Genomic DNA, 27,765 nt, shown 5'->3' with positions numbered 1-27,765 from the left:
TGAAACAGATGTCGCGAGTGTGATATTGTCTGTTGATGAGTAATGCGAGTCAGCGCCACTCGTTTTCGGCAAACAGAATGGGAAATGTTTATACAGTTTTGAATGTGTAAAACGCATTTTTGGCCGTTTTATGTGCATAGTGAAATTGAATAATAATTGAATTGAATGGTTTTCTTTTTCGCGTGGAATACAAATAATTAGTGGAAAATCGATGTGCCGTATTTGATGAAGCGAAATAATAGCAGTCGGCCCATGGTTGCGACCGGTGTGTGCAATTGAGCAAGTTTATTAAACGAAATAATTCTTCAAATTATGGAAGTAAGTGAAGTGCCCCACACGCATCAACAATCGATGCAATCAATATCACAACAACCATTGCAATCCCAGTTACCGTTGGATTTTAGTGTTACCATGGTGAACATCAAGCTTAACAATGTCAGTGCGAGTCCAAACGGTGCCAATAGTAACAATAATAATAATAACATCAGCTTGATGATCGGTAAAGGTGGAAACGCTGAATCTGCAGCAGTAACGGATGAAAACAAGGGAAGTTCACTGAACGGAGTTAACATCTCTAGACCCATGAGTCCAAACTTGTTACTAACGACGGCAAGTAATCCGTCAGTGCACGGAAATGGAGGTAGCAACGGCTCGTCGATGACAAGCGCTTTCAAGGTAGTGACACCACGGGGTAAAGCCGACGGTAAGTGTGACAAAGCTTGACTAGATTGAAAGTGGTCATTAACATCTAGCGTCAAAGAGCTGTTTTTGATTATTTTATATATTTAAAATAAGTAGTTTTCAATTGAAAATCTTTACAAGCATTTTTTACCAATTTGTATCATATTTACAACTTATCATTAAATTAAACAACGAATAACTATAACTAATAACTAACGAATCAAACTAAATTCCGATTAAAAGATGTTGGTGAGTAAAGAAATATTACTACCAAATATGTTTTCTATGATGCTTTTAGTCAGTGCGCCGGCGCATCGTTCCGCCATTGCATTTATATTCGTCGAATTGCATCGTTCGTATCATCGTCTGATTGATCGATGTTTTGTATATTATATTAAACAAACCAGCTTTGTTAGAAAGACATTGTTTTGACGCCAGTTCATTGCTCAAATTATGAATTGAATATTTATATATCTGTTAAACCTAATTAAATACAAGTTTGGTAACGCTTAACTTCTGGGAAGTAAGGAATTGCTTACTAATTCAAATTCTAAGAACAGTTGTTAGGCTATACGGAAAAATTAAAATGAATATTCGGCTTCCTACATGAATAGTTTGTACGAATATGAATAGGGAATCAATACCGTAATGGTTGTTTAAAGAAAATAAATTACTTGAAATACATGAGGATTGCCCATTTTGCACAATTGTTATACAGCGCTGAAATGGTCTCTTCATCAGTTGATTAATCGCAAACATCAAACGGTCAATTTTTCCATTATGAGACACTTGCTTTTTAAAAAAGCACTTTTAAATCTTGTCCGTAATAAAAATGCAACGATTCTCAAATGAAAAGTAAATACCAACAAGACCGTACCAAATACAATTCTGTAAACATTTCAACAGCAAGCAACAGGCAAAAACGCAACAAACATGCGCATTGTAAATGGATTTTTAAAACGAAATCGTATTTGTATGCAAATGCATTACGCTTTGGGACATTATCATATCGGAGATGTAATGAGCCCAAGCGTTACACGCCGTGAGTGAACAAGCATATATGCTGTATTTGGTTATCATTTCTTTGCGTGCTCTGTTTTGCATGTTAAAAAAGAGTTGTGCCTATTTACATTTCTCGGGTTTGCAGAAAACGAAAAATAATAAATACGTGTAATGAGGTTTAAACAAGAAGCAGGGTTTTACCATTTGACATGCTGATACAATACAACCTTTTTTTTGCTACACAGGCAATAATCACACAGTGCTTTTCGAGCCGGTCGAGGAAAGAACCGAAGCGAATGGGCGATAGGTGTGAAACATGGTTCAAGCGTTGATATCGTTCGCTTTCGCGCAACAATACGTTGATATAACGATTAAAGAAGCTGTATGGTTGAGGCAATCCATGGCTGTTTACTGTTCAACAAACACGAAGGAAAATAAATGAGTACAAAATGCACACCGATAAGACCATAACTACAAAATTTAAAACAAGATCTTAACAAACGGAATAGATTAACAATAACCGATTCAAAACAGTAAATGTGCGACACACGAATGTTAAAAAAAATTTCGAATGAAGTTAACACAACAAAGTCATGGACATGGTACTTTTAGTAAAAAGAGGTAAAACACATTTGCGATTACTATATGAGATTGTTTGATTTTATCGGAAAAAATAATTAAAAGCTGTAATTGAATACTGCTCACCGTTTACAACTTATTGTTGGTGTGTTACGCTAAGGTGTTAGTGTCCAGTTCATGGATCAATTGTATCAACGCTACTATGATGAAATGAACCTAACAAGCATTGAGTACTTGGAACAGGACAACTGTAACATATGTCTTAATAAGAGTTCCGTTTGGAAGTGATAAGATGTTTTGAACAGCAATCTTCTCATAAAAGGGGCACGTTTGGCTTTTGATCCATTTTTGGGGTAAAACACTGTCGTTGGTAATTGTTGATTGCCCTGGGCGAGGGTATTTGACAGATTTTAGATATGCATCCCATTATCTCTGAGCGGTCAGAAGACATCACTTTTCATCTTGCGAATTGATCGAAGTTTCATCCTCGCTAGATTATGTTACAGCCGTATCAGTTGAGCTGTGCGATAAAGAAGAACGCTATCGCTTTGCGATCAGTGATGTGATGTGTTAATTGACATTTTAGTTCCACTGTTGCAGCTATTGAGAGGCTTCTCATTATCCATGAACCTGTCGCGTTTAACGTATTCTGTTGTTGGCGTTTGTAAAGAAAAATGAATTATTGATGATGTTTACTTAATATTTCCACTCCATTATGTCCGTTCCCATCGCAAAAACCATTTGTTCTCCATCCTTGTCGTCCTGCAAGCGCTTTCCGAAAGCCGATGCTAATTAATAGCTCATTAAAAGAATTTCCATAAATCAGGGCTAGAGCGGCAGAAGGTAATTTGTAAACAAACTGTCAGTAATTACGACAGTCATTACATGTCAAGTCACTTCGTTTTGAGTAAACAAGCATTAAACTTCACGGCAAGTTGGGAATGCTTGGGAATTTGGTTTGACTCGGGTTCGTTTGCTTCATGGTTGAAATAGATGAACGAACGGTTGTTATAAATTTTCCACAATGTGGTGCCTCATGCCATCTCCATTGACGCAATGGCGCAACCATTTCGTGAATGAGTGTAGATGTGTTTTTCTCTTCAGCTTTATGAATGAAAGATCGTGATGAAGACATCATGAACTTGACACAATTAGACAGCGTGAATGTTAAACGATCAACTGGCAATAGAATGTGTACCCCAGCAAAGAATTTTGGATAAAAATAAACCCATAGGCACTGTAACTAGCACCGAAGAATAACAGTTGCTCGGCAAAAAAGATCGCTGACACATGTGATCTTCGAAATAAACCAAACATAGAAAAAAAAGTGACAGCATTTGTTTCGCATTTTTTTTGTCTGGGTGTTTTAGGTGGTCTGTACCAAACTCAGTCTTAATCTGGCAGACTTTGAATGGGTTGATCGAATGAGCATGGAAGGGTGGCTTAAGCGCAAGTGTTGGCAGGGCACAGAACCAACATATGCAATAAGCTACTAAATGAGTTTGTTCGATAGCAACGAAACAGTCTACTGGTGGCAGAGCGAAAATGGAATGTATGATAAGATAAGCTTGGCCATATTTTTTTACTTTATGCATTCCTACTACTCATGTTAAGCCTAGAAGCGGAATTACTGTCTTGGGACCATGCAAACCAAGCTATAAATCTTATTGCTCACATATTTCTAATGAACCAGGAAAACAAATGTATCACTTCAATTATGTAGATAAGTTGAATAAAAAACGGTGTCAATTTGTTTTGCTTTCCAGCACCAGCCAGTGGACAGAGGTTATTGTTTTCAGCATCTCGCGTAGTGCAACATGTGTTTTCGAGTGGTTTTAGGCCCTGGGCCTGGTTAGGCGTAAGTGTGTGTTTTTTGTCACACTTTTCTAACATTTGTTTCCGCAAGTGTGGTTAGTGATGCACACTTATTGACTTTTTGTCACCCCATCTTTAAGAATACCATGAACAAGAAACGCAAAATATATTTCAGCCTTCCGGATGCAGATTTTACCCGTTGCTGATTCAGAGTGACTGGTTTTGAAACTACCATTTTTTTTAAATTAGTTTCAAATGTTCATGTTTCAGTCCTGTTTCTTACTCTCCAGAAACACAACAGGATTAAAGGGCACACTACTGTATTTGATATTAGCTATTATCTTCGAATATCCGGTCTTAGCAAATGAAATGCTTGCAGCTGCCTGTTATGTTGTATCTGTACTATTTATCTGGTCAATTTATCATCGTGCTGAATTTTTCGGGTTTTTTGCTTTTCTTAGTTATTAAGACCACCAACAGAGTTTCGGAATGGTGAGCCCCATAAAGTTTCCCGGAAAGTGTCACTAATTCAGTAAGAGAACGGAAAACGCATGCTTTGCCATATGTTTTTTTTTAAGTTTTGCTAAGTTGTAAAATTGTGTCGAAGAGTAGTTCACACTGTGTTATAATATTAGTAGCCGGTTATACAAGAAAAGCTATACTCATGCATTTTCTAAAACACGATTTAATCCACGTTTAAACCGCACCACCAATTTAATGAATTCTAATTATAGGGTCATTTTCCAAAAGAGTAGCGTGTAAAACCTGGGAAAGAATAATAAAATAATAGTACCTGTTCCCTGAGGAATCCGTGAAGATAAGTAAACGAAAATAAGGATGAAGAATAAGGAATAACCTTAAATGCGTACCGCAGTATTCGTGTTCGAAATACTTCCGAGGCGCAATTCAACCGGGCACAGCAACGTGCGCTACACTGAAGCGATTTGGGCTCATCGTTAAGGTGTTCATCTTCGTGACCAGTGAACGGAATGCAGTCAAAGCCAGCCATTTGTAGCCGCTAACCGAAAATATCACCTTTACGGTTCTAGATCGGATGATTCTTTTTTGTGACCGTACCATGCTTTTTGGCAGTGCCGTATGCCGTATGACACTTAATTAAAAGTAGATAGCAGTTAATTAAGAAACCGTCACTGGAAGCACTGATGTAATTTTCAGTGCACACTCCAATGGCTACAAATCTGCTCCACGGGCGAGCGCAGAACGGCCCGAAAGCCAACATGCGAGGCAATATAATTTGCAAGAAAATCTCCATCGGGCAGAGGCCGGCTTACCATTAAACGATAGGATTTTCGCTGAATAATCTTGCTACAAGGAGCATTTGGAGGGAGAAAAGTGATCCAAAACCAAGTATGCAAAAGGAATATAAATGAGATTTTATCCTCGTTTATTTTTCTCCTTTGTGGAACTGGGTGCGCCATAATAACCTGCAGTGTGCTTTTTTCTGGTAGTGGCGAATAAAGCTGAATTAAGAGCTGGTGTCCTCTTTATTTAGTTCCGTTATTGTGATAGTTGCAAACATGAAATTGAGTTTATCAGAGAATATTGTTATTAGTTCAGTTTTGGTTTATCCTAGTATAATTAAATTGACCATCAAACATTTCCGAGTCATCTAAAATTAATTTTCAATACCAGATCCAGTCCAACGGAAGACCCGGATTCATTGTCTCAAGACACAGTCAATATAACTGTACAAAGCAGTTGTTCTCATCTACCATGGCAGCACTGTTCAGCGCTAATGGAATTATCCACAGCTCTGATTACGTACGTCTTTTCCCCATATAATCACCCAACTCCACCATACAGATCCACCATCAGCTTTATGAAACTGAACTACTGGATGCGTCATTCTTCTTGAACAACTCGTTCCGAGACTCTTTCGTTCGTTCTCATCATTTCAGACACTTCACCATGTACGTCATCATCTCATCACTGCGATACCCGCTTCTTTAATTGATATTTGACTTTATCTGCAAATAAATGAAAAGAGATTTGCCGCCAGCGGAAGCCGCACATTGAACCGAGTTAGTATGTGTTGTGTTGTGTGCTTTTATCTGCGGCGATGGCAATGTCAGCTCATGCTGCCTTTCATGTTTAAAATCACTTGGAAATCTATGAAAATGTTGCACACATTTATCATAGTGTATATTGAATCCATTGTGAGACATCCAAGCATACTTTCAGTTGATTCAGTTGATTTACAGTTGTTCATCAGAAATAGCATATAGCAGATGAATGCTGCGTGTCCTTCGTTTCATACGTGCTGTACTATCGCTCCATCCAGACGGTCCATGACCATGAAGACGGCTAAATGTGTTGGTTGCAAACAAGTACCGAGTAATGTCGGAATCTTTTGTGCAGTGCAAATCCTCTTGTGCGTACGTAATCGAATGTCGCTGGTGGGAAATAGAAAAGGGATGAAAGTATGCACACCTCTTGAACAGACATTAAGCATGCGCTTTCGAGGACGATTCAGCGTTGCCTTCGCCATGAATGCCGTTTCTGGTGGCATTAATGGAAGGAAGTTCGTTTTAAGTGGTAAAACGAAAGTGTGTTTAGTCGGTTTTCATTAAAGAATGCAAAAATAAAACATTAAGCCCGCATTTACATCCTAGTTTCATACTTTAGCACTAACCATTTCCAATTATCTCCATAAATAAGCCTATTTATAACAGATTTATTTATCATCGTTATTTATCTATTTTTCCGTAATGTTTCTTTTTACACTTGCAGCACCTACAACACCAGCAAATGGATTCTCGCCTTTAATTTTCAACAACGATCTACTGGTAAATCACTATCGTCGTTTGCTGCATCCAGTAGTGGCGGGCGTTCCACGACTTCCGAATGGTGCCAATGGTTACAATGATGTGCCTGACAATTCATCCAAAATGAGCCACAGAGGTGAGTTTGAAGCGTTTTACAGATCACGTGTTTTTACTGGAAAATTTCCAAAAAAATTGTTTGTTACTAAAAAATATGTTCTTAAAAATTTGGTCTTTTTTCATATATTTCCTAAAATCATTATTGGTACTAATATTTTCTTGTGAAATCGGTTTAAGTACATGAAACTTACGAACTAAGTTTATAGGTCATAGTATGTTCATAGGTAGAATGTCATGTTTGAAGTTCTTTAACGATGCCAAATGATTGTAACTTGGGCATATCAGCAGGACAAAATGCATGCCCAAAGTGACTCAAAACTGCGCGAGAAGATATGAGATAAAATCCACACTCTAAGGTAATACTGTATGATGGTTCTTTACACGTCGTTTTAAACATTTGCGCTGCTCGAAAAAAAAAACAAACACAGCATTTTCTTGAAAACATGTTTGCTTCGAGGGTGGTCTGCCCGGGCGACAAACAAACGAAACCAACGAAGCAAACACCTTCCCGAGGATGTCAATGGACGCCATGTGTTAGCAATGTTGTGCTCTGAAGGGCCATACTAGTTTCAGTGATCGCTATGGGTTGTAGATTTTACCAATGAAACTGGTTTTACTTCTCACCGGCAAAACGAAATATCCTCTACGTGTGTGGGATCCCTTCGCAAAACGGGTTAACTTTTACGACTTTTTAAACACGCCGTCTAAAAAACGTCGCTCCTCTGCTCCTTCACTCTCTTCATTATTCAGGAAACTACGGCTTAGCGAGTGCTAACACAAGGCTTACGGTATAATTTTTTGCAAATATATAACAGGAAAACAGATTTGTTGCTTATCGGTACTGCTGCAATCCAGACAACAGTAGTAACAGAAGTGGAAAACAAGCACTTCAACTGTTCACCTCGCAGTGTAGCAGACCGTATGGTAGCGAAAGGTGCGGTAGAAAAACCGACTGACACCAAACTGTTGACGGCACTGATTGGCAGAACAGTCTAACGGTCGCACGTTTTCGAACGGACACGCACACTCCAGCGAGGTGGTCTTGGTATGGCATCGACCGTGTTGATTGTTTGAACAACTTCTCGATCGTGAATGATTAAATTGTGCTTTTAAGTATGCCTTCCAACTAAGCCCCAATACAATAAATCATGGCTTATCAATGTAAGTTGCGACTAGCGCTCATGTTTTTATTGCAGCTCACCTTTCCGGACACACATTGCTGTCACACTGCCAAGCGTTTCCCTGCAGTTGCTGCGAGCACTGTCCGACAAAGTGTCGGGTCGCGACAAACCCGGCCTTGGTGACTGTTGTGGCGAGAAGCGCTGCTAGAATCTGTTCAACTGATGCGGTTATCGGTTTATCAATATTTAGAGAATTTATTGCACCATTAAGGAGCTAAACAACTGCCCATGATGCGGCCCAAAAGGTGTCGGGAATTCGTGTAAAATGATTAGATTGCTTTCGATTGGGGATTTGTTGAACGGTTTCGATTGGAAAAAATGACAATGCACATATTGCAGTCTGTACACAAGGTTCATGTGTTTATTGGCATGACGTTACAGTTGAGCAATCGGTGCAGTAGAATTTTATGGAACATGTTGTTGGAGATTCTAATTGATTTTTTGGTTGTTTAAAATTAAGTTTAAATGTTTTTTACGAAATTTTCAACAGATCCAATCTTCTTCGGTAAATTTCAAAACTGAACCATAAAGATTATGGCCAACAACATAGAATAGTAAATTAAAACAAAATTAACAATAATGAGTCCATTCCGACCCGTATACATTGCTTTGCGCACTCCCTTAGAATCAATAGCACAGTTGGACATGGATCGAGTGTTTGGGTCCATCATTTTTTATAAATTTTTAAAACATGCTGGTCATACAGTCGTCCGTGTGCATCACCTAAAACCTGGGGTAAAAAGATGTATCTAAATTTATCGATCAGGCACCCTCTGTCAAGTTATTGCAGCCGTTGACAAATGTGATTGAAACTGATACAAATGATGTGAGGATATGAGAGCTGGTCTAGTGTGAACACTGCTTTCGTTGGCTTTTGAAAGTGTTAAACTGATTTGTCATCAACCATCGTACAAGTCATCACGCTAGCAGACCTTAATTAAATTCCATTCGTTAGCTCTTTACCCTCTGCTGAGAACATGTTCATATTAAACCCTTTTCATCTGAATACAGTCGAATTCCACCGATTGGAATTCCAACTGGACATTTGGGGGGTAGAAAAAGCTTCCGTCGTAATCAAATCGAAAATCAGACTACATTTCGGGCACGCAATCTTTCGCTGATTCAACACGCGGGAACGCGGGCGAATATAGCAAACTCTGTCATGTAGCCAGATGACCTAAAACCGTGAGATATTGGGTATTTTACGCTACGCCCTGCCCTAATGTACGCTACCCTTGGGAATGTAACGCAGCAAGGATGTCTATCGTGGTAGTTAGAATTCACTCAACCCTATAACCAGCGTGTGTTTCCATTCAACGTGCAATAGCGTGCAATGGATCACGATAGGAAAATAAATATTATCCAAATATATTCCACCCTGTTGTTCACGAACGAAGGTCCACCAGGGTGCAACAATAAGGGGTTGAATGGATTCAAACCCGTTCACCTAATAACGGGATACACGGACGAACATCATCAGACCAGTGATACTACCATCGGCCCCAGGAAAGGATGCACATTTGCATTCTTTGCTGATGTCTGGCCAAGTTTAGAGTACGACAATGAACAAATTATTCGGGGTTGTTTCAATGCGTTTGGGTATTCAACTAGGGAGTTGTAATAATTTTATCGCATTCTTTTTTCATTAAATACAATGTTTTGATCCAACATACTACGTTTATAATGATTGATACTTAAATCATCAGTTTGATTTCAAGCTGTTTCATGACCATTCAACTAAATCACGTCAATAACCTGATGAAAGCGTTCGTCCAAGACATTTTAAACAAATTGGATCTTTGTTTTCCTTTCTTCATAATTTCTTGAGTGATTCAGAGTTCAACCTTACCATGCGGAGTACAAGCGGAGTTGGTTCGCAATGGTAAATCTATGCTAATTGAGCTTAATTCGATGTCGTTCAGCTTCATCAATATTGCTAATTGAATTGATTTGTATCGAGTCTTCTTGGAGGGTCTTGCCATCCTCAGTCTGGCATGTTTGATGCATGGGATCTTCAAAGTTCATTGCCCTCTTGCTGGAATGATGAATTAATCCACACGAAAATAATCCACATTGGATTAATTTTTAATTTGCCTTGCTCTTGCATCAAATCAGTGTGTGGGTTAAGTGTTTTTTTTTGCCTTAAATACCATAAAACGATTAAGCTATCACAATTAGCACAGGAATTTCCACACGTCTTCACAATTGAACGCAATTCGCAAAAATATACGTCCTTCAAAGTATGCTTTCGTGTTTGTAAAGATTTGGTTGCGCTATCGATGGGATTAACTTTGTGGGAATATAAATCTGAAATTGATTTAGATTTTCCCCTTAAAATTCATTGCAACCTTCAAGCAAAGTAAGGTGGAGCTGAGATTCGTGGAACGATGGCACACACAAATATCCCTCTGTAAGAGCTGATTTTACGAGCGCACCTTTTTTTTAAGACGTTCAAACCCAGTGCGGCAAATCCCATTTCACTCCTGCAAACGATAATGAACAATCGATTGCAATCGATACGAGGTTTAGGGAAAATCCCTGCGTAAAGCTAAGGCCGTTGGAGCATACGATATCAGGTGCTGTGATACCCGGATTTGAACTTTTACGGCCGCAGCCCAATCGACGAGAATACCAGCTGCTATCTGGACTTATGAAGTACGGCCACCAAATCTTGTACCATAAAATCAAGAAATACTTCAATGGCTTAGCACTTAGCACAGCTCACTCCCGCCGTAAATCATTATCGTTATGATATTGAGTAGCGCGATATGATGTGCTTTGTATCAGCAGCAGTTTCACGTTAGAATTATCAGACAAATAACGCTGAGGTGGGTTGTTAATGATCACGGCTTCGAGCGGGGTGTAATGTGTCGTGCTACAGTTTCATAGTGTGTATTGCAATTAGGCTAGGGTAAAATATGCTGTAATAACCTTTTATCTCCTGTAGGCTAAAGTACATAAACATATGACAGCTAAAATTATTTTAAACAAATATTCTTGATCATTTGGAACCAAACTCAGCGTCAGCAGAAGACCAGGCCAGCAGAGACCATGATGCTTGTATCTTACTCCTGGGAGACACATTTCAAGACTAAAACGTGTTGATTTTTGCCAACGATCAAGAATTTGTGACAACCGAAAAGAGACGACTTGCTAGATAGTGTCAAGGACGCCAACAGGCGATTGTAGCTAATCTAATGGATGATAAATGTTAGCTTGGAAAAGTTGCGCCGTGTGAGAGAATACCAGAATCACTCGTTCCCTTCTGAAAAACCATTGCAAGAAGGTGTTATAGTGATTTGGACCACATAATCTTACCGTCAACCTGTTTATTTTGTGGGGTTAATGCCAGTGGATTATCATGCTCTTTTGTTTATTGTTTTTCTCTGATGCGTGACGTCGCGGACAAGCCTAAATCGACTGAGCTCATTTTCTACTTCAATGTTCTTCCCTTCCAGAAAGAACCAATTTCCTTTGCTCAGGGTGATTTAGGAGCGGATAAAAAGTGTACAATAACAATCACTGTAGGGGTGTTAGACTTAGGGAGGGTTTTCGATTGCACGTTTGCTTATTTGACGACTAAAACAAATGTGAAAAGAATGGGTATTGTTACAAGGCCTGAAGCGTGAAGAATCAAACATTTGGTTGTGTTTTGTTTGGTTCGGCACTGCACCTGTTAATCGTTCCATTGATTCCAGATTTGTTTCGTATTTGTTTCCTGAAGATTGAATCACTCTATAACAAAAAGTATCACGGTTGATATAAATCCTATAAAGATTGTTTCAACTGCATTCTAATTGTCACAGTACGATATTGAATAAGATGCACAATGAGATGATTGATCGTCCACCACACATTTTCCCACTGGATTATTTGGTGTAAATAAAACATCTGTTTTGGTAAATAGCGTGTCACCCTTATTCAATGTTGCTAAAAATGAACGGTTTTCACACAGGCAACAACCGTGTCCGTAATAGAGAGCGACGGTGCGAACACACCAAGTGTCAAGGCTTTTATTGTGAGGCGTTTCTGTGAAGGTTTAGGACAATTTTGCGATTTGTTCCAGAACGTATTGGACCAAATTTTGTTGAAGCCTCCATACTGGCAGAATAAATTGTGTATAGGGGTGAAAGTTTATTGTGTGTTGTACAGATATTGTACTTTGTATTCCATTCCATTCGCTCTAAACGTCTAAAGACGCATATGGAATCGCAACTGGACTGGCTCTCCATAGCAAGAGTCAAAATAATCATCAAAATTGAACATACTATATGATTATGAATATATAATATATATTCAATTAAAAGGTTTTTATTGTCTTTTCCAGACGAAATCAAGTTTGGAGTGAGCCGTCTGGTCAAAAACGAATCGGAGGATGAAGACAACAACAATGTTTATCATCACCCTTCTCATCATACTCAGCAACACCTACCACCGCATGCAACCCATCTGCAGCATCAAGCCTTGAACGGTCAGAAACTGTCGACCCTATCGAGTGGATATGATTCAAGCGCCCTTAGCAGCCGATCGCGTTCGAGGAGTAGATCGAGATCACGTGATCGCTCTACGCGTTCGCGATCCTCTTCCATCGAGCTGGAAGTCGACTCACCTCCCCCACCGCGAATCAATCCTTCGCCAACGACAGAAGTTCCACATGTACCAAAAAACTCCGAAGCCTTCTCGGTGTCGGCTTTGCTGAAGCGAGAAGTTGAACCCAAATCGAAATCTCCACTATCGAACGGATCATTCGATGCGATTAGGTAAAAGATGCAGCATGGTCATCAGAAGGCCGAAGGGAAATCAATAACGGTTTTATTTTATGTTTTATTTCCAGGCCAAACTACACACAATTCTACGAACAAAGCATCCTTAACAGACCCTTGTTTCCTCCGTTTCCGTTCTTTGCTATGCTGCAGCAGCAAGGACATCAACTGAATCCCGCTTTGGCAAAGTAAGTCTTTCAAAACTCTATTTTGCAAATGAATGAAGAATGTGATGTGCTAATCAATCTTTCTAGCTATCATCCATCTACACCGGAGGATATACTGCGGTTACGTCACTTCATGACACAAAATGCCGCGGCTGCATCGGCCGGTGCTGGTGGAGCACATTTGGACTTCAGTCATCCACATCATCCACACCATTTGCTAATGCGACCAGGTAAACCATAAAAGCTTGTCCCCTCTATATTTGCCATTATTGTTAATCATATTGTGGCAAAACACTGTACTTTCTGCACACAAAATAGATGTACATCCTCGAAGAACACACAATGGAAAACGCCCGTACGCCTGTGAGTTGTGCAACAAATCGTTTGGACATGAAATAAGTTTGAATCAGCACAGGTAATTAGATTTTATTAGTAGTTTAAAATCAGTTTACTAAACGGAGTTTTCTTTTCTAAATTTTCTTTCAATTATCAGAGCTGTGCACAATGTAGAGAAAGTGTTCGAGTGTAAACAGTGTGGAAAAGCCTTCAAACGTTCCAGTACACTATCGACACACCTGCTAATTCACAGCGACACACGGCCGTATCCTTGCGGGTTCTGTGGGAAACGATTCCACCAAAAAAGTGACATGAAGAAGCACACCTACATACACACCGGTAAGTAACGAAGATTGAATTATATTTTCTAGTTGAACGTAAAATCTGTAATATCATAACTCATAAGCTGATCATGTTGTACATCTTAATTGTAATCTTTGGAACTCCCCAGGCATTGCGCCTCTGATTTCGGTTCGTAGGCCGATGTTACTCTGCAACATTGGAATAAATCATAATAGTTATGCTTTTCAATTTACCAATTACCCTTTACACGCGGACGCCTAGGGAATTGAAAAGGAGCAAAACCTTACACTTCACTGGTGGCGTGAAACCATTCCATGAACCCAACCGACACGTGCATGTGGCAACGACACTTGAACAAAAAATATCCAAAAGAGCAAACGACAAGTTGTAGGGTTGATGAATCTTGAGATAGAGCATTGACACTCTCCTAACTGGCTCTACCAGAATGATAAGCACCGGCAAAATCGTAACAAGTAAATTACCCGCCCGCGGTAGGTCACGTGGCGTGTGCCCTGCGAGTGTTGCATTACCTAGCTATTCAGCTTCATGATAATGCATCTAGGTTTATTTAGTTGAAAGGGAAGTTGAAATTCGGTTCTATTTGCCATCCGAAACAAGTGCAATGGATGTGTTTGTTTGTGACTGCATGAGACCGTATCATTTCTGTAATAAAAATTAAATTACCGCTGTAACGAGGATGAGCCTCAACCATACGCCTAGTTTCTGAAAAGAACTGTGAGAAAATAACCTGTGCGCTTGATGCGTTTTTGCATGTTACTCACAGTTGCTTGTACTTTTGGAAAAAAAAACTATCTCACGGGTGAAATGGCTAGCGTGGCACGTGTTCTCAACACGAATTCTAACAAATAAACCTTTAAGATACGATATTTCTTCGTTCATGTTACATAGTTTCTAACCTACATCCAATGTGTAAAAATTTGAATGAAATTTCTGTATATTCTTTTACTGGATGATGCAGTAGTATTAAGTGTTGGGTTGTCTGTTTACGTGCTTAAGCATGAGAGCTTTGCATTACCAAAGTATAACATACGGACCCTCGATAAAATCCCTGCGGGCTACTTCTGTTTCAATATACTCCATATGTTACCGACAGTAGCAGCGGCTCAGCTGGTATCAGGTGGTCGGGAGTTGCTTCTATGGTTAATCTTGCATCATAAAGTAAAGTGCACGTTCTCAGGTTCATTTAATCATTGTTATTGTCACATTCACGGCTTCTGACCAGAATCTGTCACTGGAAAATAATAATTATACGTCCTACCTCATGCAGTGTATAGGGTGGGACATGTTTTTTTGAAGCAGATTGCATCTTCAACATTTTTATGTACAGGAAATGTTTTCTGTTTCGTAGACTCGTTTTAATCTATGATAAAATTGTACCGAACCGCAAGCTGAAAAACTCGAAAATAACAACGAAGACCTCAAATCATAAAACCATGCATCTTGTTCCACATAACACACATTGGTTTCATAGCGCAAAATTTTAATAACGAAGACATCTCCATGGAACTGATTAGAAGATGTGTTCAAAAATAAAATATTTGCTACACACGGTTTAAACGTCAACACTGCGTTTGATTTATGCTGCTTTGTATGAACATTTTTAATCTTTCCACCACTGGCAATTGAACAATCACAAACCGTGTTGTCAAAAGACGATACGCCATGTAGCAAATTTTTTGCTACCAATATCAACCTGCACCATCGATACAACTCCTAGGTACAAGGGGCGCTCCAAGCAAACGAGCCCTACCGCAATGAACTCTAATTGATATCCTGCTGAGCAACGGTTATGCCCACCGAGTGTTGTTAATCATTTAGCGCCTCTATGCGTGGAGTTTTCGAGTATAGGAAGCTATTTTCGTAGGGTTGGATTTAAATTGAAACATTGGCCTACATTGAAACATTGTACAGTGAGCGCGCCCCTTGAAAAACGCCTTCAAAATCCCTTTCCCTATCCCTATCCGATGCGTTTGAACTGTATGCTTGTGAAACACTGAAACGGTTCAGCGAGGTGACCCTCATTGTTCTCAGTCCTTTTTGATCAGGGGGATATTGCCCTTGGCTAAAAAATAAACCCCTAACCGATCCCTTCACATTCGACCAAAGGAAGACCAGTGTGACCAGTGTGCCAGGGTCTGTTATTTTTGTCGTTGAATCAAGTACCATCTTCCATTAAAAGTCGTGTTATAAGTGAGTTTCATAGATTTTCGGAAGATGGTAAGCTATGCATCAAGGGTCGTAAAGCTTAGGGACATCACAAAGGCAGGCAGGTGGAAGGATTTTTTTTCACCTTTTTCAGCCAATCACATACAAAAGAAGCAAAGCTCGAAAGAATATTCATTTAAATTGATTTCTCTTTCGTGCCTAGTTTGCTTTACTATCAAGACACAGTCCGAAGTAGTTTCCTGAGAGCTTAACAAACCCAGAAGAGCCGTTACAATTCCATCGATGACTGACTAGACGAAACCCTCTTCCCTCTCATGCGGAATATAACTCCCGATGGAGTCGGATGTTTGGCGCGTGTCGCGTAAAATACTCGTTCCATCGATACTTGATAGTCCTGAGATACTCCTCAGTAAGCTTGGTGGCGACTGCAAGACTCTTCCTATATGTTCTGTAACACAGTAAGGTCATTTAAAAGGCCAATCGGCAGGGTTATGGTTACTGCTAGCAAATATTTATCATTCGCATTACGTGGAATATGATTGCTTTAATTTTTTCTTTACGGTTTCCTTTTAGATATTTGCTCTACATTTCTACCAACAGGATACAGGATACGATCTTTAACAACAAAAAACTAACGTTTTACTATTTTTGGGAACAGTTTTGATCATCGTTAGTGTTACTCAGCACCATTTTTGTCCCAAAGTGCTGGTATATCCCGTTCCTTCTTTACATCGGATAAGTTACAAAAATACTAACTCAATGCAAAGATAGCATACCGAAGAAAACCTTTCTGGATTTAAATCTCTTAGAATAGATTTATCAAATATTAACAAGTTCATCTTTCCCGGGTGGTCTCCAGTGTATCCGTGGTACATGAACATGCTATGAAGGTGAGCATACTCTGGTGCTTGCTGGAAGTGGTCTCAGATGTTTGTTGCAGAATGAAGAAATGAAAATTATATGATTTTATAACCATGTTGCTAGCGGGCTAGAGCATTCCTCGTTGCCTAATGCTCTAGACGTTCTGCTGCTGGGAAGGAAATAGGTTTAGGGGAAAATCACTCCCAAACTTTTTGTGCACATTCGGACACCCATATCGGTTTTTCAGTATACCGAGGCCACCCTGTAGAATACATGAATGCTCCTCTTCAAGGTACCTACGTTCTGTCCCAGGCGATATGGAATAGAAGTTTCCATTTCTCGAATAAATCTAGAGCATTCACGACCTGAATTTTTTATCATTTGTATCCTACAGAACGCTGGGTAACTTCTCTCCCCAGTGTTTTGTGATTTTTCTACTAACATAGCTGTGTCTGAGAGGGAAATATATCCACATTCTTTTTAATCATCAACCAACTTTGTGCGATTCTCTTACTGCTACAAAACCAAATCCCGACTCGAATACCCGCGCACCATGGTTTTCTATTTTGCCAGGATTTGATAAATATCATCAACATCATCGCAACTGTATGCCACAATGAATAGAAATGATTTTGACACTCAGTGATCCATCTACACTTCCCCATCTTAACTCCAAGAAACCTTCATCCATGGCTGTTTGAGCGAAAAGTTCTTTTTCACTTGATTTTTCCTCAACTTCAGACTGATGTATTGGGATTTGATTTCGTTCCGCTGCTCGAAAGATTTGTCTCAGCATCTTCCTTTCGGCAACATTGCTCTCTCCCGTTTCTGTTTCGGTTTCGCTTTGATCACACTAACACAAACGACCCACACAATGTGGCCCCTTATTCGGTTTCATGGGGAAGATGAACAAGAGCGAGTGCTGAGCTTCTGTAGCCGTTTAACAGAATGTCTCGATTCGGATTCTGCTGAAAGATTGCGGTAGAAATTGGATACGAAAAGCAGAGAACAGAAACGAGTAATTGAAAGATCCAAACAGCTACATTATTGACTCATCACATGGGTCGTCCGTCTACAAGGACATCGTGTTTAGTTTGGTCAGATCGTTCGTTGGAAATTCGGGGTGAAACATTTGGGTATCATGATTATGATTTTTGCGTCCCATTTGATAATGCCGATAAACTTTATTCGTTCAGTCTTATTGAGTTCATCCACAAGGTATCGATTTTTTACTACTGAAGCTAGGAATAGTATAGAAAAAAATTATTTCAAATTCAATATTTAACAAACAAATTGTGAATCATTCAGTGAATGTTTAGGATTTCCTTTCTCTTCAAGAGAGGTCACGTTCTGAATTGCAAGATAAAAAGATCCTTTTCAAAACGGGCTTAGGAGGGTTGGAACACATTCGGATTCGAAAACTGGCCCTTTGGGAGCAATCGAGAATATTTGGATTGCATCACAGCCTGTATATGCGTGTGTGGTTTTGGGTTAAAAAAACTCATAAAATCTATGGTTCAGGTGAAGGTTTTATAGAAAATCAACCACTGTTGGTTACCGCATTGAACGTTTTTTTATGCAGTTGCGTTTGCGCATATGTATTTCACTAGAACTATCTTTCCTTTTTATTCAAACCGATTAGTTCGCTATGTGTTAAACTAGCTCCACCGTTCGCTCAATCAATGAGTTTAACTAGCACCACCGGTTTACCGGTTGCAATGTGTTTAACTAGCAAAAGTATCAGCTTGATTATGAAAATGGAGAAAGGCTTTGAAAATTTCCACGTGAGCAAGCTGCACACTGTACATAACAAGAGAACAGCATTTAGTCGATTTACCGTGATTGGATATTTTATTGACACTTTTATTGCGCCTGTGCGAGAGATGCATATTGAAAATATTGAAATCAGAACTTGGAGTACCCACACTCCCGAGTATCATTTATGTACAAACGGCCTGGGAAAATGTTCTGCGACAAGATGGCGAACGCTTAATGCTTTGCAAAATTTTATCTAAATAAAACATGCACTGCGACTCTATCGAGATGGTTAAATCAATTTGTAGGAAATGTTAAGATTAAAATACTGTTTTCAATATCCTATAATCATTATTTATTTCCAAAGGTTTTATGTAACTAAAACCGTGCAATCAAAAATGCGCCAATCTGCTATCCAGTGAACTAGTACGAAGGAAAAGGCAACGATTTTAATTACATTTGTTCTCGAACACAGTACGCACATACCCATAAAAAATACCGACGGTCCTTTTCTCGACCGGAAAGTCCTTGTTGTAACAAATTACATCCACCGTTTCGTGCACGACCGAAAACGGCGCAAGGATTGTTTCGCTTTTTGCCTCCTACCCAGCGCAATCTGGCAGTCTCTATTTATCTAAATTTAACGGATTTCGTTTTCCTCTGATTCAGATTCCGCCCGGAACGATGGTCCCAAAAGTGGAACGAAAAAGCTACCACAAACCACCGCCAGACCTCGGGCATGCCTGTAGTTATGTATTTCTTGCTCCACGGTGCGGATGATTCCATTTGGTGGAACACGCTGGGAAATGCTTGAAATGAAGCACCAAACACATTGCTAAAACAAAATCAACGCTCATTCTCAAACACACTCATGCCGAACGTGGCGCAAGCACAACGGACCCAACATCACGCGGCCTGGTATGGGTTATTGACGAAGGGGAAAATCAGCACCCCAAAGAAATCTTATTCGCTATGCTTGGAAATGTACCACCGAGACAACGCTTATATACGAATGGCGTAGATAGATAGGGCACGGCACATACATATATACAATGGAGGCGCACACACCACCATTCGAGCACCGCAATTTCCCTCCATGCTCTGTGTTTATGTACAAAACAAACGGGCAAAAAAAGAACCGACACATGGTGGCGAATGAAAAGTAAACAACTTACTTCCTGCTGTTCCTGAGGGTCACAGAACGAACACACGGAAGTCGCTCAAACATAGACACAAACTCATATGAAGAGATTCACCCCGCAGGCCACAGCACGGCGAAAATGGAATGTGATAACCAACAGAGATAAAAAAAATCCCAACGAAATAGAATTGTTATAGAGATTGTGGCTCGCGCTGATGATTACTATCAGTGTGTCTGTGGCATGGAATCATTGCTTTTAGATGGGGGTGATGACGATGATGATAATATGGGACAGTTCACTCACACAGTCGAAATCTCTCGCGGTGCGTTACTCTCCCGATGTTCGTTATCGTCGTCATCAATGATATCCTTGGGGCGAGGTACATAGGTACGCTTTGCCAATTTCCTCTTTTTTGCGCTTGTTTTGCCTCGTCCTCGCTTCAGCACAACCCATCGCTGTCACAAACACACGTGCTCGGATATACACATAAAATGTGGCTCTGATTCTCGACCGAGAGTTCTGCTCCGGTTCAGCGGTGGTTCGCCATTTGTGACGCGATTTTTCCACCGATTTCTACCTCCAGGACCTCCGGATGAAGTTCATACGCACCATCACGCGTTCGTGCGGTGGGAGTTTCAATGATACATTCCCCTGATGGCTTGTCTGTGCTGTGGGGAGCTTCGCGATGATAAGGGACTGGTAAGGATCAGATTGCTGTTGCCAGATTGTGTTGGGATTTGGTTTGGCAAGAAAGTGATCAACGATTTGATTGCGTTTCATTTTCGCTTTTGCTCATTGTTCAGCCTAGTTTCAACACTGTTTTCTATCTTGATGAGTGTTTCAATGGAGGTATATTTTTATTCAGCATATTTTCAGATGTCTAATGAAATTCTTTCTCCCACTGACCCAATTCCAAAGAGATTTAATTATGATCATTTCATATCATAAAATCATTGGAATAAAATGCGCAAAATCAGACTTTAGTACAATGATTGTTCTCTCTCTCTTCCTCTCTCACTCTCTCACTCTCTCTGGCTAACATTTATTTCCAAATGTTCGTTATCGGAATGAGATTGAATCCCGTGATTCCACAAAACGAAACTGATGATAATAGTCCAGATGCTATATTAAACTTCATGAATCGTGCCAAGCTTTTCCGCCGCGCATCGTTTCCCATTGCCAATCTTATATTTTTCCCGTTTCTTTTCTCTCCTTCTACCGTTGCTCTCCTGTTTGGTCCTGAACATCCGCTCGGTTGTATTTGTGCAATCCGTTTTCCGTATCCGCCCACTCACGCGCCAAATCAGTGGGAGGGTTGAGATTGAGCTTTTCCTTCCCATCGTCCCAAACCTACCAAACCCCCGCTCAGAACCGGCCTTGGTATGCCTTTGTGATAAAATATACAGGATTTTCCTCTGATTTTATATTTATAGCCAGACGTGTAGCCTTTACGAGTGTGGCATCGAGTTCTTTTTTTTTGCCTTGCAGATCCTTATAGCATTCCTGGGGATAACGACCCGGAGTTGATTCATGTATTTGGACACAAAACTCCTGCCGCAGCTGCGGATGGCATCATTTATTTGGGTTGTCCTGCTGGTTTCGTTTCTTTCGTGTGCTTTCGGGTATGTTTAGCTGGCTTCTGCTTCTGGCCTGTCATGTGGCGCTTGGCCAACCTCGGCGCTAATGCTGCCAATGAGTGAAGATTTTTGGTTCTCGCTTCATCAGTGTGTTCAGCCCAGTAGGTTCAGTGCGGTTCATAGATGGGCGGATGAAATAAAACCAGACCGACTGGGAATGGATCGCAGATGTGTTTCACCACACTCGATTCGGTGGTGTGGAAGTTTATGTCCTTTTCAGGATTTTTTTTTTTGACAATGTTGGAAGCAGTTAGGAGTTTGGGTTAAATAGAAAAATCAATAATCCAGTCTCACCAACACTGTTATATATGAATCCGTCATTGAATCGGGCAAACGAAATGGTTAACGGAACGAGGAGGCTCGAGGAAGCACGAAGATGATCACTCGGGTCAACGGTGTGTGGGCAATGGTACTAAAACGTGAGACAAAATCACAACCATTTCGCCGGGCACAATCACAGGGCACATCAGCAGCGCCGGGCTCTGATTTAGGTCGTCTCAGATGATTTCCGATGGAAATGGATTTTCAAGATGGATCGTGCGTTTTATGTTGGGTAAAAGCATACAGACGGCAGTGACCGTACCGTTTTTTTACGACCCGTACCATCTTCCGGTGCCATATAATAGTGAACGCTTTTATTTTTGCGTGTCTACCTTATTTTGGCTCGTCTGGACAAAGGCAGGCTTGAGCAACGTTATGTTTTAATCCAAGCACTAAAATGTGCAAAAGCAATATAAAATAATCGTGCCAAATTTTTATGCGAAACGTTGTCTGAATTACGGTCTGCAGTAAATCGTAGTGGAAATTCTTTTATCCAAAATCATTGCTAAAATCCTGCGCAATGTTCTCCATTCCTTCTAGTGGTTTGGAAATTTATGAATCCTAAATGAGGGTGTAGCAGTTGGTACTAAATATTTTAAATGTCCCAAATCTTTCAAAGCATGAAAACATGAAAAGTGTCTACCATTTAAGAATTATTTAAAGCAATCTATTGCAACATACGGCACTAAAGGCAGACAGGAAATAACTACTGGAAATAATTTTAATTTTGAAAAAAAATGGCACACCGGTTACTTTATTGAATATATGAGTCAATGTTAAGTAGAATATATTTTTTTCTATCCAAGAGAATTAATATTGAAATTTAAGTTCTTCAATAAAATAGATTACTTCCTCGTTTCATGCCGGTTTATCTCTCCATGTTGCATACTCCTTTATGATTTACAATCGCACTATAATATTATTTGATATAAAATATAACATATCAGTGCTACCAACAATCTCGATATTTTCCAAGCAACGGTTCATTTTATAGCTCATTTAAATTTAAATCCTTGCACCTTATCCAGCCTCAAAAAGTTTTTCTTTTATGGTCGACGGTCTAGAGTACAGATTTAAGATTTTCGGCTACCACAGTTTAACATCTTTAGTCAGCCTTTTTTGCCCCTCAAGCGCTTGTAGTTATCGTTAGAATGCCATTAACAACAGATGAACCCCTAAATGGCATTCATAATAGTCGTCGGTGGTCGTAAACCAAAAAACGGGCTTCTCTTTGGACGGTCGCTCAACTGCAATCTTGCAAAACAGACACCCATAAATGTACACTTTTTTACATCCTTACCGATGGTCTCTTGGAGTGGGCAAAATCTGTCGTCAGCTTAAGATTCGGATAAGAACAGAAGCTAAGTCACTGGTGTTTGAGTGTTTGATGTTATTTAAAACGGTCATTTTTTGAAAGATATAAGTTTGAGCTCGTGAATCGTCCATAGCGAGCAAAACTTGACATGAAGTTTAAATGTCATTCATCCACAATGACGTGTTGTTTCCCTTCGTAGCAATTACAAATTGTAGTTTGCGTATTATGGATTTTAGACTAATTGAGACATAGCGATTAAAAGCGTTATAGTATTCAAAATGAATTAATTATATGAAAAATGAATTTAAGTTAATTTGAATTTAAAACATTGTAGTAACTAATATCATGACTCTTACTTCTCTTTAATTCACAGGCGAGAAACCCCATAAATGCCAGGTGTGTGGGAAAGCCTTCAGTCAAAGTTCGAACCTCATCACGCACTCTCGCAAACACACCGGCTACAAACCATTCCAGTGTGAGCTGTGCCACAAAGCATTCCAACGGAAGGTAGACTTGCGTCGCCACAAGGAGACGCAGCACACGGAGATTCGTACTATTGTCAACTAACCCAAGGCCCGACCGGAGTTCACTATGACAGCGATCTCCTCGAGCAGTTCCACTGTCGGATGTCTGAGGGTACCGGAAGAAGGCCACAGTATCGTGATGCTTTCTGGACCAGCAGAGTCTCCGTCACAGTGTGGTGGAACTACACAACCGTTGTCCCCTGTTTCGAACGCTTCACCGAAGACTGTGGCAGCAGACGTTGGAGAGTTCATCGTGATCGACTGATCGTACCGTGATACCGGCATTGGGATAGCAAATTAATGTTTGTACAAATTGTAAATGCATCGTGAGGTGATACGGAGATAACTTAAACCATGAGATGTATATTAATTTCACTAGTTTAACGGTGTATCATAGTTTTTGTTGAATATCTTATGTTTGCGATAAATAACGTGTCTCGTTTCTGGTTCCTTTCATTGATAGACGTAAAAAAAAAAGTACGAACTAATGCGTTACACCATGATATACCTTACTTCGTGCAATGTCATCCATGGTGTGGATGTTTTCCAAAACTAGCATAAGTGAATAGATAGGAATAGTAATTGTGAAAGTCATGTTTGCAGGTAAACTTACGTTCAGTGACATTATTTAGCCTGACACCAGTGTTATCCAACGTTAAAAACGGGCAATGTCTAACGCGGGGTTAAGATTCAATGGAGTACTACTTTTTTATGTTTCATGTTATCACTGTTGGTCCCAAAGATTAGAACAAATTACGCGGAGTACAATGCGTGTTTTCAGATCTGAAGTATTCGTTCCATTGTCATAAGTGGATGGTATGTGTCAGTGTAGATAAGTGTATTTTTGTTTACGAAGTACCCCTTTAACACAAATGCCCCGACATTGTATTGTAAATCAATTTATTTTCTGTTTTCGTAAACAATCGATCATAGCATGAAAGACGCAGTTCGTAAATGTCAATGTGAAAAACCACGGAAAACAATTTGCACATATACAAAAGCTCACACACTAAAAATCAACAATAAACATCAATGTGCAATTTTCATAAACTCGATGGCGTGCATTTTTCTGGTCGTACGGGGTGTCGACCGTTTTGAGTGTATTATTTATGAATCCGAAATTTACGGCACACGGTAGGTATTTATGGTTATTTGTTTAATTTACACACAGCCCTCATTGCTATGAGAATGTAAGCATCGCATGCCACACCTACAATCCTTTCGTTTCAAGCAAAATTGTACATCCATTATTGTTGTATGCTTACTGTGCCCAGTGGCCGCGTTTTAGTTCAGTTCAGTATTATTGTTGTAACAACCGTACGATCTCAGTCCATTTCCATAAATTTGTGGTATTTATTGTAACGACGCTAAGTGCACCAGTCTTCGTAGGTTCTTCAGTGGCCTTATTGGGGTTTGTAGGAGCACATCGTCGTGGTCGCCCCTGAATGTCCAGCAGATGGCTGCAACCCACTCCTTAGGCACAGCCATAACCTTTGTGGAACTTACATACCCACAACAGTTCTGCATGGTATGAATAATACCTTGTGTGTGGCACAATATGTAAAGTAATTAAATGATGACCATTATAATGGGGACCAAACCCTTTCGAAAACTACTATCCAACAGTTCATGCGGTTGGGATGCATTCTCAAGCTACCGGTATTTTTACTGCTATTATTGCACCCAATGAATCATTTGTTTGTACGAGACTGTAGTTTTAAAGGTTCAAGATATTGGCAACGTAGCAAAATTACAAACAGGCATTAAAAATCGCACAATTCGTTAATCTTTTCCATCCTACCGTCAAGGAATCGTTCTTCAAGTGTACAAGGAAATATAAGTTTTTTCGCTATTGTCAATGCCAATTGTCAGCTAATTCTCAACCAGAATGAAATTGTACCTATCAAACGAAGTATCCGCACATTTGAATTGCTCATTTGTTTTATATTTTCTCGTTTGCGATACTTCCCGAACCACCCACAGGACTGATTGTTCTTAGTTGAAGGTACTGCAGATGACTACCACGACACATCTACAGATAAAAATTGTAAATTTGCAAAAAGTGAAGACATTTTCAGCGTGTTAATAAACTTTTGGAAGCAATTTTTCCCGTTTACTCTTCTGTAACATTCGAACAGATGCTGGTTCCATGATAAAGTTTGTTCTTTGCCTGCAAGAAGTGGTTTTGCTCAAATTAAAGTTTCTTAGTAGTTGCATATCAAACTGTTGATTGTACTGAACTTTTTTTTGCTACGATGAGAAAGGCTTGTTAAAAAGGAATCATAAGTTTCTCGTCATACAGCAGGATATCGAGTGTTGGTAGTGCAATGGTTTTCTTCAGTTTCTAATGGTTTTTTTCTTTTCTAAACAAAAAAAGGACAGATAAAATCGAAAAGTTACCGTGCTACGCAGGACGTCAGACATTTCTTTCAGACAACTTTGCCAATATTACATGAGCATGATTATGTTTTACCATTTACTGTTGAGGTTTGTGATCCGTGATATTACAGGCCCTCACTTGGCTCAAATGAAATAGTGATGTTGAAATATAAGTGATGTTTGTTGAAAAGAAAGTCCTGTACAAACAAGCTTCATAGTGGTCAGTCATGTCAGCGGTAAAGCGTGATGTCCTATGCAACGGTTGAATAAAAGTCGGACATACAAGATTAGCCAAAAATAGATAGATAGGGTAGGACCTTCGAGATTTTAGCGTTCCAAAGAAGCCTCTCGTATGCGTAACCATGTCATTTATCACTCCTTTTCAAACCGTTCCTACTTTTTGTTAGCATTATTATTTGTACTTTGTAACAGATGGATTAATTCCCAACACGCAACTTTTACCTGTGCAGTCGATTGCATGTCTGTATCTTAATTAAGATGAGTTAGCCAATTTCGTGTACTAATTGGCACCAAATCCATGGTTATCATCAAGCAGACAAATACTAGAGGATCGTTTGCGATTCTTAGTACCTACTGAGAGTAATATTTGCTATAAAAGACAAAAACCCTAAGCTATGACCTCACATTGGCTAACGCCAGCAAGGCTCATATCTCAGAATTCATCGTCCCTACTATGCGTCGAACGATTTACGACATTATTTATAAACGAATTAACAACCCACAATACATCACTGTCCTTACAACCCATAAAATACTCCTACGGTAGTTGTTTCTAGCTAGTAGATGGCAGAAGGCTATTTCAAATTTCAAACAAATCATAAGTCAACCCTTTCGATCTAGTTCTTTTCTTTCAACCATCATGACATCCTCAAATTCCGAGAGTAAAAAATTGACATAATAAATGGAAAAGCCTTGCGAATGAAAAGGAAACCCGGGCTGTCCGTAAAACAATGTGGATTACAAATAGGACAAACGTGTTCCAAAGCGTCTAAAGCTAACATGGAAGACAGATTACAAATAGCTCTTGTAATGAACACAATTATTCGCCATTGTCGTTGTCCAGCGCATCGCTTTATTATGCGAACGAGAAGATCGCCAGAATTCGCCGTTTGAATAAGTGAGTGGAGGGTACTATTAAAAATTCTCTTTTTTTCACAACGGTTATAAAACCTACTTGTTTCGAACCATTCATGAAGTACCGAGTTTATCATTGCTGGTCACAAGCCACTGGAATCAACGAAGTTCGAACGGATAAGGGCTACCTGTTTACTGAGGATGACCATAAATCAAAGATTTTGGCAATATAGCGTTAAATTGACAAGATGAGAAATATTTTAAAAATATCTTTCCATCAACCCTCCGCTCAATCGTTGCACAAGACTCAAGCATCTACTTCCTGTGGTGGTAGTATGCAGAGAGGGAAAATGTTCTTTTTTCCATCCTTTCACTGGACTGTAAATCATTTCCCAGTGACTGCGCGCAAAGCAGAGAGGATCTCGGGTTGACAATCGTTGGTGAAGATTTTCTTCACCGGAGTCGCATGCCATGTGAATGAAAAGTGTACAAAAGAACAACAAAAAAACATGTACCACAGGAAAACAATTCATCTCCCTAGTCATCCTGTTACACGAGATGAAAAATGTCCTTATTCAAATCACGTGTGAAGAAAATGCTACCATCAGGAATGAAGTGGAACCCAAAAAGAGTGAAAAAAGACTAAACGAATTCAAGAATTTCCAATATTAGATCGAACAATATGTAAAACGGACTTATCGATCGATCCCTGTTATCTGATGCATGAATGTTTAAGAGTGTTTTTGTTCTTCTTTAAACAATTGCAAAGGAGCTTAAAATATTTATCCTTGGTTAACCGAAAATAATTTAATGTAGATT

The 27,765-nt window shown here is 39.6% G+C and overlaps 1 protein-coding gene across 1 annotated transcript; it reads left to right on the top strand.

Annotated features, from left to right (window-relative positions):
• Positions 1 to 312: 312 nt before the first annotated feature.
• LOC128711611 (zinc finger protein GLI3) lies at positions 313 to 23,515 on the top strand. The gene is made up of 8 exons (XM_053806492.1): positions 313 to 703; positions 6,829 to 6,999; positions 12,489 to 12,921; positions 12,996 to 13,112; positions 13,179 to 13,321; positions 13,410 to 13,506; positions 13,585 to 13,766; positions 23,322 to 23,515. The coding sequence occupies exons 1-8, from the start codon at positions 313 to 315 to the stop codon at positions 23,513 to 23,515; spliced, it is 1,728 nt and encodes a 575-aa protein (XP_053662467.1).
• The last annotated feature ends 4,250 nt before the right edge of the window (positions 23,516 to 27,765 follow it).

The sequence above is a fragment of the Anopheles marshallii genome, chromosome 3, assembly GCF_943734725.1.
Source record: "Anopheles marshallii chromosome 3, idAnoMarsDA_429_01, whole genome shotgun sequence".
Lineage (NCBI taxonomy): Eukaryota > Metazoa > Arthropoda > Insecta > Diptera > Culicidae > Anopheles > Anopheles marshallii.
This window is presented reverse-complemented; position numbering and strand designations above follow the sequence as displayed.